This window comes from Balaenoptera acutorostrata, chromosome 2, assembly GCF_949987535.1.
Source record: "Balaenoptera acutorostrata chromosome 2, mBalAcu1.1, whole genome shotgun sequence".
Classification (NCBI taxonomy): Eukaryota; Metazoa; Chordata; class Mammalia; order Artiodactyla; family Balaenopteridae; genus Balaenoptera; species Balaenoptera acutorostrata.
Window position 1 is genome coordinate 63,745,252 of NC_080065.1, and position 14,879 is coordinate 63,760,130.

At 40.1% G+C, this 14,879-nt stretch overlaps 2 protein-coding genes across 4 annotated transcripts in view; one reads left to right on the forward strand and one right to left on the reverse strand.

The window, feature by feature from the left end:
* Positions 1-14,879, forward strand: part of IQGAP2 (IQ motif containing GTPase activating protein 2) — a 302,790-nt gene that overhangs the window by 218,370 nt on the left and 69,541 nt on the right. For all 3 annotated transcript variants that reach the window (XM_007175891.3, XM_007175892.3, XM_057540875.1), the window contains one exon: positions 11,512-11,602. In XM_007175891.3, coding sequence (XP_007175953.2) covers positions 11,512-11,602 — 91 coding nt within the window. The remainder of the gene's footprint in view (positions 1-11,511; positions 11,603-14,879) is intronic.
* Positions 980-8,024, reverse strand: F2RL2 (coagulation factor II thrombin receptor like 2). The gene is made up of 2 exons (XM_007175890.3): positions 7,792-8,024; positions 980-3,531 (listed from the first exon to the last, which is right to left on the reverse strand). The coding sequence occupies exons 1-2, from the start codon at positions 7,853-7,855 to the stop codon at positions 2,459-2,461; spliced, it is 1,137 nt and encodes a 378-aa protein (XP_007175952.1). The 5' UTR covers positions 7,856-8,024; the 3' UTR covers positions 980-2,458.

The window sequence follows — 14,879 nt, forward strand, 5'->3', positions numbered from 1 at the left end:
AGTAAAGCTTGTGCCAAAGTATACAGCCATTAAAAGTCACGATGGATAACATCTTAATAGAATGCTCAGTTTTATCCAAGATTGAGGACAGTGGTGTAAGTTGGTGAGAATTCTTGGTCCTCGTTAACAGTCTTTCAAGTATAACCTTGTGTAGGCACCAAATTCCTTCCATCTCTTGAGGGTAAAGGCTGAGTAGTGGGCATGTTGGCATATACTTAACAGAGAACACACTTTCTAGGTGTATTCACTAGAGGCAGTGAATTGTCAGCTATTTTTAGTTTTTTAATTTTTTAATTTTTTTAACATCTTTTTTGGAGTATAATTGCTTTACAATGGTGTGTTAGTTTCTCCTGTATAACAAAGTGAATCAGCTATACATATACATACATCCCCATATCTCCTCCCTCTTGCATCTCCCTCCCACCCTCCCTATCCCACCCCTCTAGGTGGTCACAAAGCACCGAGCTGATCTCCCTGTGCTATGTGGCTGCTTCCCACTAGCTATCTGTTTTACACTTGGTAGTGTGTATATGTCCGTGCCACTCTCACTTCGTCCCAGCTTACCCTTCCCCATCCCCGTGTTCTCAAGTCCATTCTCTACATGTGAGCTATTTTTAAATTGAAGGCTTTGCTTTAGAATTTTGGAAGGTATATGAATTATACACCCCCAAAGTTCTCTTTTCCTGCATGCATATTTACTGCATAAAAATTAAGTGTGCTTTTAACAAGTGAATAGTGTCATATTTTTTCTATAGGTAAAACTGTGTTACAGTTTATGACTTTGTTTGCAGAAACCAGTTTCTTCCATTGAAGTTTTGGGCATCTTGAAACTTACTTGATTAGTTTTTCTTGCTTTGCTTTAGTGTTTATTTTTACTCTTCACATAACCACACAGATACTGTAAATGGCCTTCATGTGCATTTTTGCATTTTTTAAATCTGAGTCCAATGAAATAGGAAACTCTGCACACTCAAAAATAGGCATTTAAAATGTTTTTTTATTGTTTTGATGGGCACTACAAAGTATATGGTCAATGCACATTCCTACAGACTTGAAAATTCATCTCACAGTCCTTCATGCCCTTAACCACTGATATTCCACCTTCTGTCTAATCTCTAAACTAAGGGAAATATAGTCACTTCCCTACAGGAATGTACTGGGCATTTATAACAAAATATCATTTCCCCATTAAAAACTAGGTATAAGGACAAAAATAATGGAGTCATTATTTTAAATTTATAAATGACCTCATGAATATATCCTTAGCTTTCTTTCTTTTTTTTTTTTTTTTTAAATATAGCCAACCAAAAATAATGTGCCGTGTCATACGGAATACCTTGCCTTTTCAGTATGAATTTAATTGGCTTTCATGCTGTTTAGATGCTTTGGGATTTTATTCTTTCATTCATTCAGCCACATGATGTGCAAAGCATGGAGCCTAGCTCCACAGACCCTGGGAAGACTTGGGCCTGGCATTGCTACAAGAAGCTTAAGGAAGAGGACAAGCCCCTTCTCTACTACACATGGTGCTTAATAAGTGCTTATGGAATTAATATTTGTATATAAATGAGCCCTATATAAATGCCATAATAAAAATACCAAACAATGCTTTGAAGGTTCAGGTGAGAAAAATGAACTCTGGCTAGAGAGTCAGGGAAGAATGGTCCTTTGAGGACTTTGAGTGTTGGGAAGAATTAAGGCAAACATATTAGAGATAGCTTCCCGGTTAGTGGCAGGGGCAAAGTGAGGAGAAGTCTAGATCACAGCAAAGCAAGAAGCTCGGCAGGTGCCTGTATCACATGCCAGGTTTTTTGGGAAATAAAGTTAGTGTTAGCCTGAATGCTAAGCTTAAGATTTATAATTCCAAAGCAGTGAATGGTCAATGGAGGTTTCTGAACTGGGGGTTTTGAGTGATGTATTCAAACTGGTATTTGAGGATGATTAATCTGGCAGTGGCCTGAGAAGTGGAGGATAGGCTGGCAGTGACGAATGGTTAGAAAGCAAAGGTGGGGCTAGGATAACGGACCCTACTGAGAGACATTACACACATAGAATCAGCTGATGAGGCAGCGACCAGCATGAGAGCTGAAGGAGGCAGAAGAATTACAAATGACCCCAGACACTGAAACTGAGATCTTAGCTCCCCCCATGCTGCACCCTTGCCCCCCGTTCCATCCTCCTCCTCCAGATCATCTAGAATAGAAACCTCTTAGAAGTAGGGAAGATGGAGATTTAAAGAACTTGAAGTACCAGTCAGGCAGATAGAGATACCTTTTCTCCTGAATTTTCATTCTTAAAATACTGATAGGTTTTTTTTTTAAGTTACTGTTTATGTAATGTTTTATTTTTAAACACCACTTCTTAGGGGCTCACAAATGGAGCTAGAGAATAGAGGTCCTTGCAGTATACATATGTTATCCCAAGAGTGTATGTTTTCACACATAGCTTTCCTTGTTCTCTAAGATGATTTCACCATTGTAAGGTAAGCCGTGGAGTGATCCGTGATTTTTGACATGAGAAAATAAAGGAATGGATCTAGGCAACTATTCAAGCTACCCAGGCACAAAGCTATGAGATAGATGAAGTATAAGCCATCGGCGTTGTTGTAGTAGTAGTTTGCGTGGTGAATAATGAGTATGATGTTGCTTGGAGCAAAGCAAATGGTAAAAATCACAAGAATGAGGAGACTCGCCTTAACATACCACAACCACCTACGATCTTTTGCATTAAGCGTCCAAATGATGGCTGTGTAGCAGTAGATAATGACCAGAAATGGAATTAAGAATCCAAAGAATGCCAAGGAGATGAAGTAGTAGAGTTGGAAGGGAGACGAGGACTCGCATGTGTTGTGGACATCATGGCAGGTGGTGATGTCCTGCTGGACAAGATAGTACTCCTGCTTCAGAATGAAAAATGGCAGCATATATAAGAAAACCGTTGTCCACACCAATCCACACGTTAGCAAGGCATAGGTGCGCTTGGGCAGCCCCCGGTAAGTGAAAGGATGGACAATGGCCAGGTAGCGGTTGATACTGATGCAGGCGAGGAGCAGAATGGAACAGTACATGTTGCCGTAGAAGATGACTGTGGTGGCCCGGCACATGACCTCTCCAAATACCCAGTTGTTCCCATTGAGATGGTATGCTATTCTAAAGGGCAGTGTAACGCAAAAAAGAAAGTCTGCAATGGCCAGGTTGGCATAGAAGATGTTCATACGGATGGATCTGGTCCTGAAGAAGAGCATCCACAGGGTCACCACGTTGGCTGGCACACCTACTACAAACACCAGGATGTAGATGGCAGGTATCAGTCTGGTACTTAAAGAGCTGCTCAGGTACCTCACGGTAGCATTATTCACATGGAGATTTGAAACACTTTCTTCAGGGCACTTGATTTTTACAGTTGTGGTGGTTCCTGTCCAGCCTTCTATGGCAGAAAGGGGGAACTCTTCAAAAGAATTCGGGGGAGCTCCACGGAAGGTCTTAATGGGTAAGGTTGCCTTTGCCAAGTTGTCTGTATCACCTTCCATGCCTGTAATTGAAAAGAAGTATTAACATATGATTTGTTGCTGAGTCATATCTGTGGTTCAGGAGACAATAAAACTAGATGTCTTATGCTACATAATTTCTGTAATGGTAGAATTTAGGGTCATTTTTATTTTAAAAAATCATTATAGATCAGGTAATCAACAGGAATGCATTTAATGTATATCATATGCCCCGGCAGCATGCTAACCCATGCAGGAACCCAACCTAGATGACAACTCCTTGTATGTAAGGAGTTAGTAATATTGATACTATAAGAGGAAACAAAAATAGCACCTCAGACCATTATAGGCTAACGTCATATTGATTATAAACTGTATAGACTGTATAGATTATAAACTCTTCAGACGAGAGTCAGTAGATTTAGATGTTTGAGCAAAGTGTCAAGGAACAGATGAACATGAGCGAAGATGAGCAAGGTTCATAAAGAGGTGGAATTTAATAGAAGAATAAGATTCTGGTAGGTGATGAATGGGCAAAGGCGTTGTGTAGGCTGACATGGGATCTGGAAATATCAGATGAGTTGATTTCAGCAAATGTTTATTGCATATTTATATGCCAGTGATACCCAGTTTTAAATCAACACCATCCCTGTCTTCAACTCTCAGACTAATGGAGAAGATGCACAAAAACATTCTTATGCAAATAAGGTGCATCTGAGAGATGAAGTTGAAAGAGTAGGTTACAGCCAAATCTCTGAAGGGCCCATAAACTGTATTAAGAAATCATGTGCCCATTCACAGATGCTGGAGTTGTACACAGACAAAATGATGAACAGAGGAATGACCGTTGAGGTAGGCAGCATGATGGCTCTCCAAAGTTTCCATCTGCTAATGCCTAGAACCTGTAAATATGTTACCTTCTATGGCAAAAGGGCCTTTTGCAGATGTGCTTCAGGGTCTTGAGATGGAATGAGTATCCTGGATTGGTCAGTGGGCCAAATGTAATCATAAGACTCCTTATAAGAGGAGGAGGAAAAGGGTCAAAGTTGGAGATGCTGGAAAATGCTATGCTGCCGGCTTTGAAGGTCGAAGAAGGAGCCACGAGCCAAAGAATGCACATGCTTCTAGAGGCTGACCAGAGCAAGAAAACAGATTCTCCCCTGGAACCTCCTTGCTGACACCTTGATTTTAGGACCTGTGACCTTCAGAAATACAAAAATTCTGTTTTAAGCCACTAAGGTAGTGGAAATTTGTTACAGCAGCAATAGGAAACTAATATAATCATGATTTGATTTGTGTTTAAGATGACTTTGATGACAGCATAGAGAATAGGCTAAAAAGGTAAGAAGTTAGAGGCAAGGGGGTCTGATTTGGAGGCTACTGTAGTCATTTTAAACTCAAGTTGGTGGGTTACAGAGCTAGAGCAATGGCATTGGAGAGGTAAAGATGAACACGTGAGACTCTATAACAGAGGCTCAGCGGGACTTGGCTCTGACTGGCTCTGGAAATGGTGTAGGAGAAGCAGGAAGCAGAAGTGACTGGGAGGTTTGTATTCTGGATGTCTTGGAGGAGAGACGGATGGAACATGGGACGGGGCAGGGGACTGAGGGTGCAACACAGGGAGAAGCTAAGATCTTAGTTTTGAGTATTCCTGAGTTTGAATTGCTGGTGCAATATTAGAGTGTAAAATGTCCCATGACAGGTTAGAAGACTTAAATGTGGAGTCCAAAATCTCAGGAGCCCAAATGAGAGTTATGGCTTTTTTTAGTCTGCGTGGAGACCATACTTTGATTTAGTGCTTGAATGCCCTAGGGAGAGATGTGAAAAGAAAGAACCCAAAGGCAGACTTGAGGGGAAATGCCAGATTTTAAGGGGAAAGGAAACAAAGGAAGAAAAATCAGAAGAGGAAATTGATAAAATGATTCCAGAAGTTGGAAATGAGAAAAAAGAAAAAGAGGATAGAAACAAATTACATACTATGAATATTTGGCTCTTACTGGCATGTTGATACTAATAATCGTAATTCATGAAAGAGCAATTTCAAAGACAAAATAAACCTTAACACTCAGACCTGCTTTTCACTGTGTAATTTTCCGTAAGTTAATCCTTGACATGTAGAGAAAGTAGATTCTCTCACATTTCTAATGTTACCTTAGGATGAGCTTTTATGCTGAATATAAACCTAATACTTACATTGATTTAAAATGCCATTGCTCTGCCAGTTACCTCTTTTCACACGAGCTCTGAATTCCTGCATGTTGAATCCTTGAGGTTAGTATTTAGTAACCTGGCTCTCATTCAAAGCCAGTTTCTCTTCCTGCTTTCATCTCTACCAGTTCACTCCCGGGTGAAATTGAAGCCTCCCTCAGAACCTGGAGATTGCACAAACTGAATCTGGGGTGTAACGCAGAGGGAGAGTGTCGCTGAACAAGCAAGGATGAGGGGGTGGTCAGGTGTCCTTAAGAGAAGAAAGATTAGAGAAAAGGGGAGAGAAATCGGGGAAGTGGCATTCTTCTGTGCCAGTGTGTAGATGTGAACTTAGAAGGCATGTTGTGTGATACTCGAGTACAGCCGCTCAAATCCTGCTGCGCACTTTGGCATTTTGGAAAATCCTTGCATCTGACATCACCCACAGAGAAGTGCCTTTCCAGACAGGCACAAAGCTGAAAAATGTGGGCTGAAAAACATGCTATACGAGTTATGTCCCTTCAGGATCTGATAAGAGAGCTGTTGAAACCATAGTGTTTGTCACTGTTCAGAAAATTCCAGCGATTGAGCAAGACATCATGCCTGAAAACATGCTAAACAGTGACTCTGTGAACAAGCCTTGATTCCATTTCCATGAGAATTCTGGCTCTTTTATTCCTTAGGGCCTAGTTTTCCTTAAGAAATAGTACTTGTTAAATTACATATATATTTTGTCATTTATTTGAGTTTTTTATGCAGGTTTATTTGGCATGATGTTTCTGAAATGTTTTTCAACCTGAGAAAAGGCCTTGGAGAGGGACTGATCCCCAAAGGGAACAGACTTCAGCCACTAAATAACGGGGTCTTCCTTCACATTTCTCCCCAACCCCTACTGACGAAAGCAAATTCACTGCCTTTCACTTTGTCTCCTTTTCTTAAAAATAATTTTTTAAACTGAAGTATAGTTAATTTACAGTGTTGTGTTAGTTTTAAGTGTACAGCGAAGTGATTGTTTTATATACATAAAATATATATTTTATATATATTCTCTTTCAGATTCTTTTCCATTATAGGTTGTTATAAGATACGGAGTATAGTTCCCCATGCTATACAGTAGGTCCTTGTTGTTTACCTATATTATATATAGGAGTGTGTATATGTTAATCCCAAGCTCCTAATTGATCTCCCCCACTCCCCCGCTATCCCATTACTTTGTCACCTTTTAAATTCCCCCCTTTTCACGTCCACCAAACCCCACCAGCACCTTGAAGGAACCACCTCCCCAAACCCCTCTTCTTTTGCTCTTCTGCTTCATTTTGGTTCATCCACTCCCGGAAAGAGCACTCAGTCATCTGTAAATCTCACACAAGCTACTGCTCTCTGCTGGTTCTCTCAGCACTGTCCTTCAGCCACCTTAGTCATTCCAACTATCAGTGTAAGCAGCATTCCTTTATAGAGCCTTGGTTTTTTAAATTTTTATTCCGCCCCCCCCTTTGTCATTTCTTCCCTTCAGCTCTCCTGTTCCTAAAATGTTGGCTGGGGTAGGACCCCAACAGTAAGGGGGTTGTGGATACCCCTATCCAAATTGATTACTTTTAGAGCAAGCAGGAGGTTACAGGCTAACATTGTATTGAGTGAAATAGGAAACACATATTTCTTTTGGGAAGCACAAATTCATTAGCATAACTGATTACTGAAAGCAGACCACTCCGTCTATCAGGGAGTATTCTCGTTTCCCCCATTTGTGGCTCACCAGGAGGTATAAACATAGGATTTTTTAAATCTCTTAAAAAAATGTTATCTTTGCCAAATCAGAGGAAATTCTTAGAAAATCAAAAACTTTTAAAGAAAACTGATTCTTGACTTAATTGTAGAGATCTAACATCTTGACTATGCCACAAAATTTTAAATATCAGCAGAGAACACTTAGTCTTTGACAAGATTGGAATAGTGAACAGACTATATCTCTTCACGTCCATGATTCCACCTTTTAATAACTAAGATCAAACTCTGCCTTTGGCAGTGCAATTTGTGTGAAATGTAAAAGAGATTAGATTCAGTTGACTCTTGGGACACGAACCAGCCTTCCCACTCTACCCCATAAGAAAAGAGCTTACCACTTTGACAGGAAGCAGGTGACAGAAGCAGTGTTCCAACAGCTACAAAGATGACAGCTTTCATCTTGATGATCTGAGCCCCGTTTCTCAAATGTTTAAAATTAGGGAGTATGGTTTCACTTCGGTTCCATGTGTTGGCACCAATTGGAAACCTGGTTCTGTCTGTAGAAGCGTGTTCTCTTGTGCTCTGCAGACAGGAAGCTTGCCAGGGTCCTCTGCAGGGAAAGGGTGTGACAGCACTCATGTTTCAGTGTGCATGACTCAGCCTGAGCCTCTGAGCATGTTACGTTATCCCCGGAGAAAGTCACTAACTCCTCCCTACCCTTCATAGTCCATTCTGGAGAGAAGCTGTAATTCCCACCCATTGAATTTATGTGCATTGAATGAATGCCATTAAGAACAGTCCTTGACAGAAGTAAGCTGGAAACAGATGCTGAGCAGCAGTTAGATTTGAATCTGTCCCATATCTCATTTTTACCCAGTTTAAAAATGAAGTTCTAGAGTGTCATTTCTACTTAGTAATTGAGCTGTCAGAAATTATCCTTTCCTTTATCCTTCGAGCTATTTTAAATCTTAATTCTTAAACTCATTATGTAATTGTAAACTAAATGAATCATGGAAAGCAAACTTTTTTTTAAGAAGTTAAGATTGTTTTAAGCTCTTGATTACTTTGAAAATTCTCCTTCAGTGTCACATTAGTCTGAATTTGTCATCAATGCTTGGCCAAAACTTGGTTTCATTGTGTTTTGTTTTGCCACAGCTAAACATATTCTAAGCCATTCAATAATTCAATAGGGTCAGATAACTAGGGACCCCCACCCAAAAACACTGTTTGATTAAACTAAAATCGTAATACAACATTAAAACACAGAGGACTGCCTTTATCCCATGGGTATTGGTGAGCAGGTTTACAGTAAGCTTTTTTTTCTTAACTGTGGTAAAATGTACATAACATAAAATTTACCATCTTAACACTTATGAAGTGTTCAACTCAGTAATGTTAAACACGTTCACATAGTTGTTTAACATGTAAGCTTGTATGTGTAGTTATATTCTGCAGGATATAATTTAATATGTAGTTAAAAAAAAACTGCATTATAACAAATTTTCCTATAATTAAGAAAACTTCAATGCTAAGCCAGACAACCCAATAGCCTGTTGACTATAAAAATGCAGCAAGAATCAGAAAATGCAAATTTCACAAGATTTAAGGTTAAGGAATAAGGTGGGAGGAAATGGATCTGTGTAAACTTTTCACATCTTGGTTGAATGTTATCACACCAAGAATTTTACAATCAAAAATCCGTGTTTAATACTTCAACCAAATAATATATGGTAGCACAAACTGAGATAGAATGCTATTTTATTGCAGAAATAATAACCAAAAACCACAAAATATTGAAGAGAAGTTACTTTTTTATTTAAAATTTTCTAGGAGTCATCTAAATTCAGGAATTTATTACTTGATTTTCAGATGGCCTACTTTCTGTTGACTTAAATAGTCTGTAACCCATATGTTGAACCTGGATGTTTAGCTGGAGGTAGAGTCACGGCCATCCTGTAAATGTCCTATTTCCAGTCTTCTAGTGAGCAGTTGAAAGGGAGACCTTACACTGGTAGGATTCAGTTTTTACTCTTGGTTTTACATTTAATTCTAGCAACCTTTACGTCAGTGGGTCATGATTTAAACTGTTGACTTAAATTCTTTTGATTTGCAAAGTCTCTCTTGGGTTTAGCTTACAAAACTCATACTTTCAGCTTTGAAGTGGGATTGTAACTTCCTTCGCATCTGGGTAAAAGTTTGTACGGTACATCTTCTACACTGATAAGTTATGAAGGAATTTGGTAAATACCCTTCAAAAACAACCTGAGAAAGACAGAAATGAACTTGTGTGGAGCTTAGTTTTTAGGCTATACCTTGGGGAGTGGTTGGGTTCTCTCTGGCTTAGAAGCAGAGAAAAAAATACTTTCTATTCCCGTCTCTTCATTCCTCTTCTAGTTTTCAACTTCCCATCTTGCTTCCTGTTTGAACCTTCCACATCCATTCTCCCAAAAAATGGAAACTCTTATTAGCTGATGGTTCCCATGTGGCAGATCTAGCTAAAGGTGATTGTGGAAGCAGGAACCAAGCCTTCCTCAATGGTCTTCATTAGTCTGGAGGTTACAGGATGAAATAGCAGATATTTTGTCTCATTTTCAGAGCCCTTTCCACATATATCATCTCCTCTTAGCCTCTGCGGGAAATGGGGTTGAAGCCTGCCGAAGAAGCTGGTGAATGTTATTTCTCCTTCCTGCCCCCCATCCTTCTTGAGTCCTAAATGATGGAGCTGGTTCTCCATGGGTCCAGTGATCTACCTTCTCTTCATTCACGGTCTTGCTTCCGGCTCTAGTACATGACACTTACTCCTACAAATAGGCTAATGCTCCCACTTTTTAAAATGAAATGCCTCATCTTCTCTGAAAATATTTAATTTCTACTGCTAACAAAATTTACTTGTAATCTTAGACAAGTTTATATGAAATGCAGTTGCTGTCTGAAAGTCCTATTTAATTACATTATATCAGCACCACATTTGGAGTAAGATCATCAGAATCAACCCAAAAGTAAAAACTAGTAAAGATAACTCAATACCTTTTTATTGCTGCTACCACTTCCTTTCTGAAGCTATCCTTAACTACTTGGTCTTTTCTCCCCCTGCAACTCATCACTCCTAATACAAATTAATCTCTTCTTGGCTATTTCTAGATTGTGTATCTACAGGTAATATTGCTCTGATCACATTGTACTATAATTATGTATTTTTTCTTTTCCATTATGGTTTATCACAGGATATTGAATATAGTTCCCTGTGCTATACAGTAGGACCTTGTTGTTTATCCAATAATTATAATCTTTTGATGCATCTGTCTCTCCTGCTAAACTGTTAGCTCCTTGAAGCCCATCACCATGTTTCTCTTTGGATATTTTTGTTCTTATATTTGTCCCTGTGTCTGATAAAATTCAAGTATCATTGTTTCCCACAAATTGAAAGTATTTCCATGGCACCCTGGGCCACCTTGGAAACCACAGTTACTGAGTGATTGGGGGAGAGAGTATTTGATTGACTAAGGTAGCCAGAGAAGGCTCTTTTGGAAGAGGTGCCATTTGAATTAAGGCCTGAATGACAAGACAAAACCAACAGCCGTGCAGCTGGGGTAGAATGATGTGATCTGAAGGAGGCTGGTGTGAAAGTCTGAAACAGTGAGTAGAGAAGAGTGAGGTAAAGCCAGAGGGGTCGGCAGGGCCAGATCATCAGATCCCCACAGTTCATGGGAAGGGAGTGTTGTTTCCTTCAAACTGCTGGGGAAAACCTTCTAAAGGAGTTTAAGTAGAGGAGTGGCATGACGATCCGTCCCTTTTGGAGAGATCATCTGGTTCTCTGTAGGGGACCACTGTGGTGAAAGGCAAACTTGGAAACAATGAAAGCAAGTAGGAGATCGAAGCAGCTGTCCAGTGAGAGATGATGGGGGACTGGACTAAAGGGGTGGCCTTGGAGAAGGGAGAAGTGGTCCAGTTGGGAATCTGTTTCATCAGTAGCTTGCACAGTTTGTGGCTGTGCTGGGTAGTTGCTAAGTAAGAGTTTGTGGAGATTTTAATAAAGTGGTTCCTAAAAAGACGTTATTAATTCTGTTTCATCATCATTCACTGTTCTTTCTTTTATTCTGTGACCATATCCTCAGGACCCTCAAAGTGCTTCTAAAATTCTTTGGCTGGATGAGATACAGCATGCGGTCAATGAGGCCAACAAGGACATGGACAAAGCAAAACAATGTAAGCCCTCACCTCCTTCTGCTGGCCAAACTTGCCTTGCTTGCGTCTGGTTATGCCCCTCAATTTTTATTTTAATTCCTAATTTTTTTAAAGTAGACCATTTTTAATATCTGAAAAGATATGGACTCTCTTAGCAATTTTAATTCTTGAATGCATATTTATACAAAAATAAGATTGGTCGGTTGTACTGTTTTTAGCGGTTAGGTACTATCTCCAGCAAAATCTGAGATTGTTGCTGAACAAAATCCAGAAAGCAAAAAATAATTTCTCAACTCTTAAATTTGTAGTGTAATCAAGTCCTTTTTTATCTTGATCCTTAGAAAACTAGGCAGTTTCTGTTTATTAAATGCCTTCCATTGCAGTAGTCAGGGTTTTCCAAAAACAGAGCAACATATATTTTTTTTCTCTAGAAAAAACAGAATTACACACACACACACACACATATATATATATTCTGTTTCTCTGGAAAGTATATAGTATGTGTACTATCTACCTATCTATACACACATATATATATAGAAGGAAAGAGGGAGATTTATTTTAAGAAGTACCCTCATGCAATTGTGGAGAGGCTGGCAAGTCCAAAATCTGTAGGTCAGGCTGGCAGAGGCCAGGGGACAGCACTTAATCGCCAAAGACAAGTGGGTGTGGTTATTATAATGGACAGCTGAGTCAAAGCAGTAATTAGAAAAATGTGACTCACAGAGACCTGTAGAATTTGCTAATTGATCTTGGTGTTCCTAGAAGTGAAATAGACAGAGAGTCTACTAAACTCTTACTTGATTTGCACAAGTGGAAGAAGAGTTCTAGGTCAGGTGAATGTAAGTATAACTTGAATCGTAAAAAACAGAAAGTCATGGTCCCTCCATTATTTCCCAGACTTGAGCCATTTACAGACCCAGAACCCCCTGAATGAAGGATGGGCTGGGTCCCCTTGGGAAAGGACCCTGCTACACTACCAACATGTTATACCCTACTGTGGTGGCTGTGCTGGGAGGAAAGGACATAATCAGACGTTTCAGAGATTACCGGACACTGACTCTGAACTGACACTAATTCCAGGAGACCTAAAATTTCACTGTGGTCCACCAGTCAGGGGAGGGGCTTGTGGAGGTCAGATCGTCACTGAGGTGTTGCTAAGGTCCGTCTCATAGTGGGTCTAGTGGGGCCTCAAACCCACCCTAGGATTATTTCCCCAGGTCCAAAATGCATAAATGGAGTAGGCATACTCAGCAATTGGCAGAACCCACATTAGCTCAAATGATAGTTGTCCTTTTTTTTAAGCATCTATTTTCACAGAAGAATAATAAGAAAATTCACATGGCAATCTAAAATAGCTTCAAGATTGATATGCTAGGGACTTCCCTGGTGGTGCAGTGGTTAAGAATCTGCCTGCCAATGCAGGGGACACGGGTTCGAGCCCTGGTCCAGGAAGATCCCACATGCCACCGAGCAACTAAGCCCGTGCGCCACAACTACTGAGCCTGCGCTCTAGAGCCCGTGAGCCACAACTACTGAGCCTGTGTGCCACAACTACTGAAGCCCATGTGCCTAGAGCCTGTGCTCTGCAACAAGAGAAGCCACCGCAATGAAGAGTTGCCCATGCAACAACGAAGACCCAACGCAGCCAAAAATACATAAGTAGATAAATAAATAAATAGATTTATTTTTTAAAAAAGATTGATATGCTAATACTCTACATATATAAATTACCTACATAAATTAAGATTCCTAAAGGTGCAGTTCATTAACCTCTCCATTCATGACATAATTAGAATCTATCCTGTTGTATCAAGTCATAGTCTTGCCCCAGAGATGTGCTTTTAAACGTCACAGGCATCTGTAAGGAACATCTGGTTTTTATTTCCTTAGCCTGGAAAAATATGTGTATTTCGCCAACCTAATTTTTATACCCTTAGGATCTTTGAAGTCTTTCCATTCTAGCACTCTAATCCTTTTCTTTTTTTTTTTTAATAAATCATCATTTGAGCTTCTTTTTTTTTTTTTTTTTTTTTAATTCCTGGTTGCGCTGTGTCTTCATTGCTTCCCCATGGGCTTTCTCTAGTTGTGGTGAGCGGGGACTACTCATCATTGCAGTGCGCGGGCTTCTCATTGTGGTGGCTTTTCTTGTTGCGGAGCATGGGCTCTAGGTGCGCAGGCTTCAGTAGTTGTGGCACGTGGGCTCAGTAGTTGTGGCTCGCGGGCTCTAGAGTGCAGGCTCAGTAGCTGTGGCACGTGGGCTCAGTAGTTGTGGCTCGCGGGCTCTAGAGTGCAGGCTCAGTAGCTGTGGCGCACGGACTTAGTTGCTCCGCGGCATGTGGGATCTTCCCAGACCAGGGATCGAACCGTGTCCCCTGCATGGCAGGCAGATTCTTAACCACTGTGCCACCAGGCAAGTCCCATCTAGCACTCTAATCCTTAAGAAAAAAAATAAAATTGAGTTGTGTACACAAGAGATTTAAATTTATATATAAGACTGAAGGCAGGGCTTCCCTGGTGGCGCAGTGGTTGAGAATCTGCCTGCCAATGCAGGGGACATGGGCTCGAGCCCTGGTCCGGGAAGATCCCGCATGCTGCCGGGTAACTAGGCCCGTGAGCCACAATTACTGAGCCTGCACGTCTGGAGCCTGTGCTCCGCAGCAAGAGAGGCCGCGATAATGAGAGGCCCGCGCACCGTGATGAAGAGTGGTCCCCACTTGCCGCAATTAGAGAAAGCCCTCGCACAGAAACAAAGACCCAACACAGCCATAAATAAATAAATAAATAAATAAATAAATAAATAAATAAATAAATAAACAAATAAACCCAAAAAGTTAAAAAAAAAAAAAAAAACGACTGAAGGCAGCCGTAGTTTGAAGAAACAGTTTTAAGAAATTAGATTATCATACAGGCACTCAAATAGCCTAAAAAGGTTATGATTTTTCTCTTAAAGATCAAACCAGTTTAGAAGTTATTTTTATTCTGTGTTCTGCTTATATTTGGCCTGCGAATGTTAAGTTGATCCTCTTGAGACTCAACGTTTCTATTTACTATGAATATAAGAAATTTTCTCAAATGTGTGATTCTTTACTCCACACTTGCATATTTAAAATCCTTTCTTCTACTTCCGTCCTATCCCTTGAAAGAGTTGATACAGTGTCTTCTATGATATATAACAACAAATAGATGTTCTGAAGATTAAACCATCTATATTCTTATACTGAGTTGAGAATTTTCCAGTTTTATCAACAAGGAATTTAATCTTACTTTTAAAAGCATTCTTCATCCTTTGTATGAA

Bases quoted from the DNA above. Each gene is read 5' to 3' on its own strand.
- F2RL2 (XM_007175890.3), bottom strand. From the start codon at position 7,855: ATGAAAGCTGTCATCTTTGTAGCTGTTGGAACACTGCTTCTGTCACCT. The intron at 3,532-7,791 runs GTAAGCTCTTTT...TTTCAATTACAG, and splicing joins ACCTGCTTCCTGTCAAAGTG to GCATGGAAGGTGATACAGAC.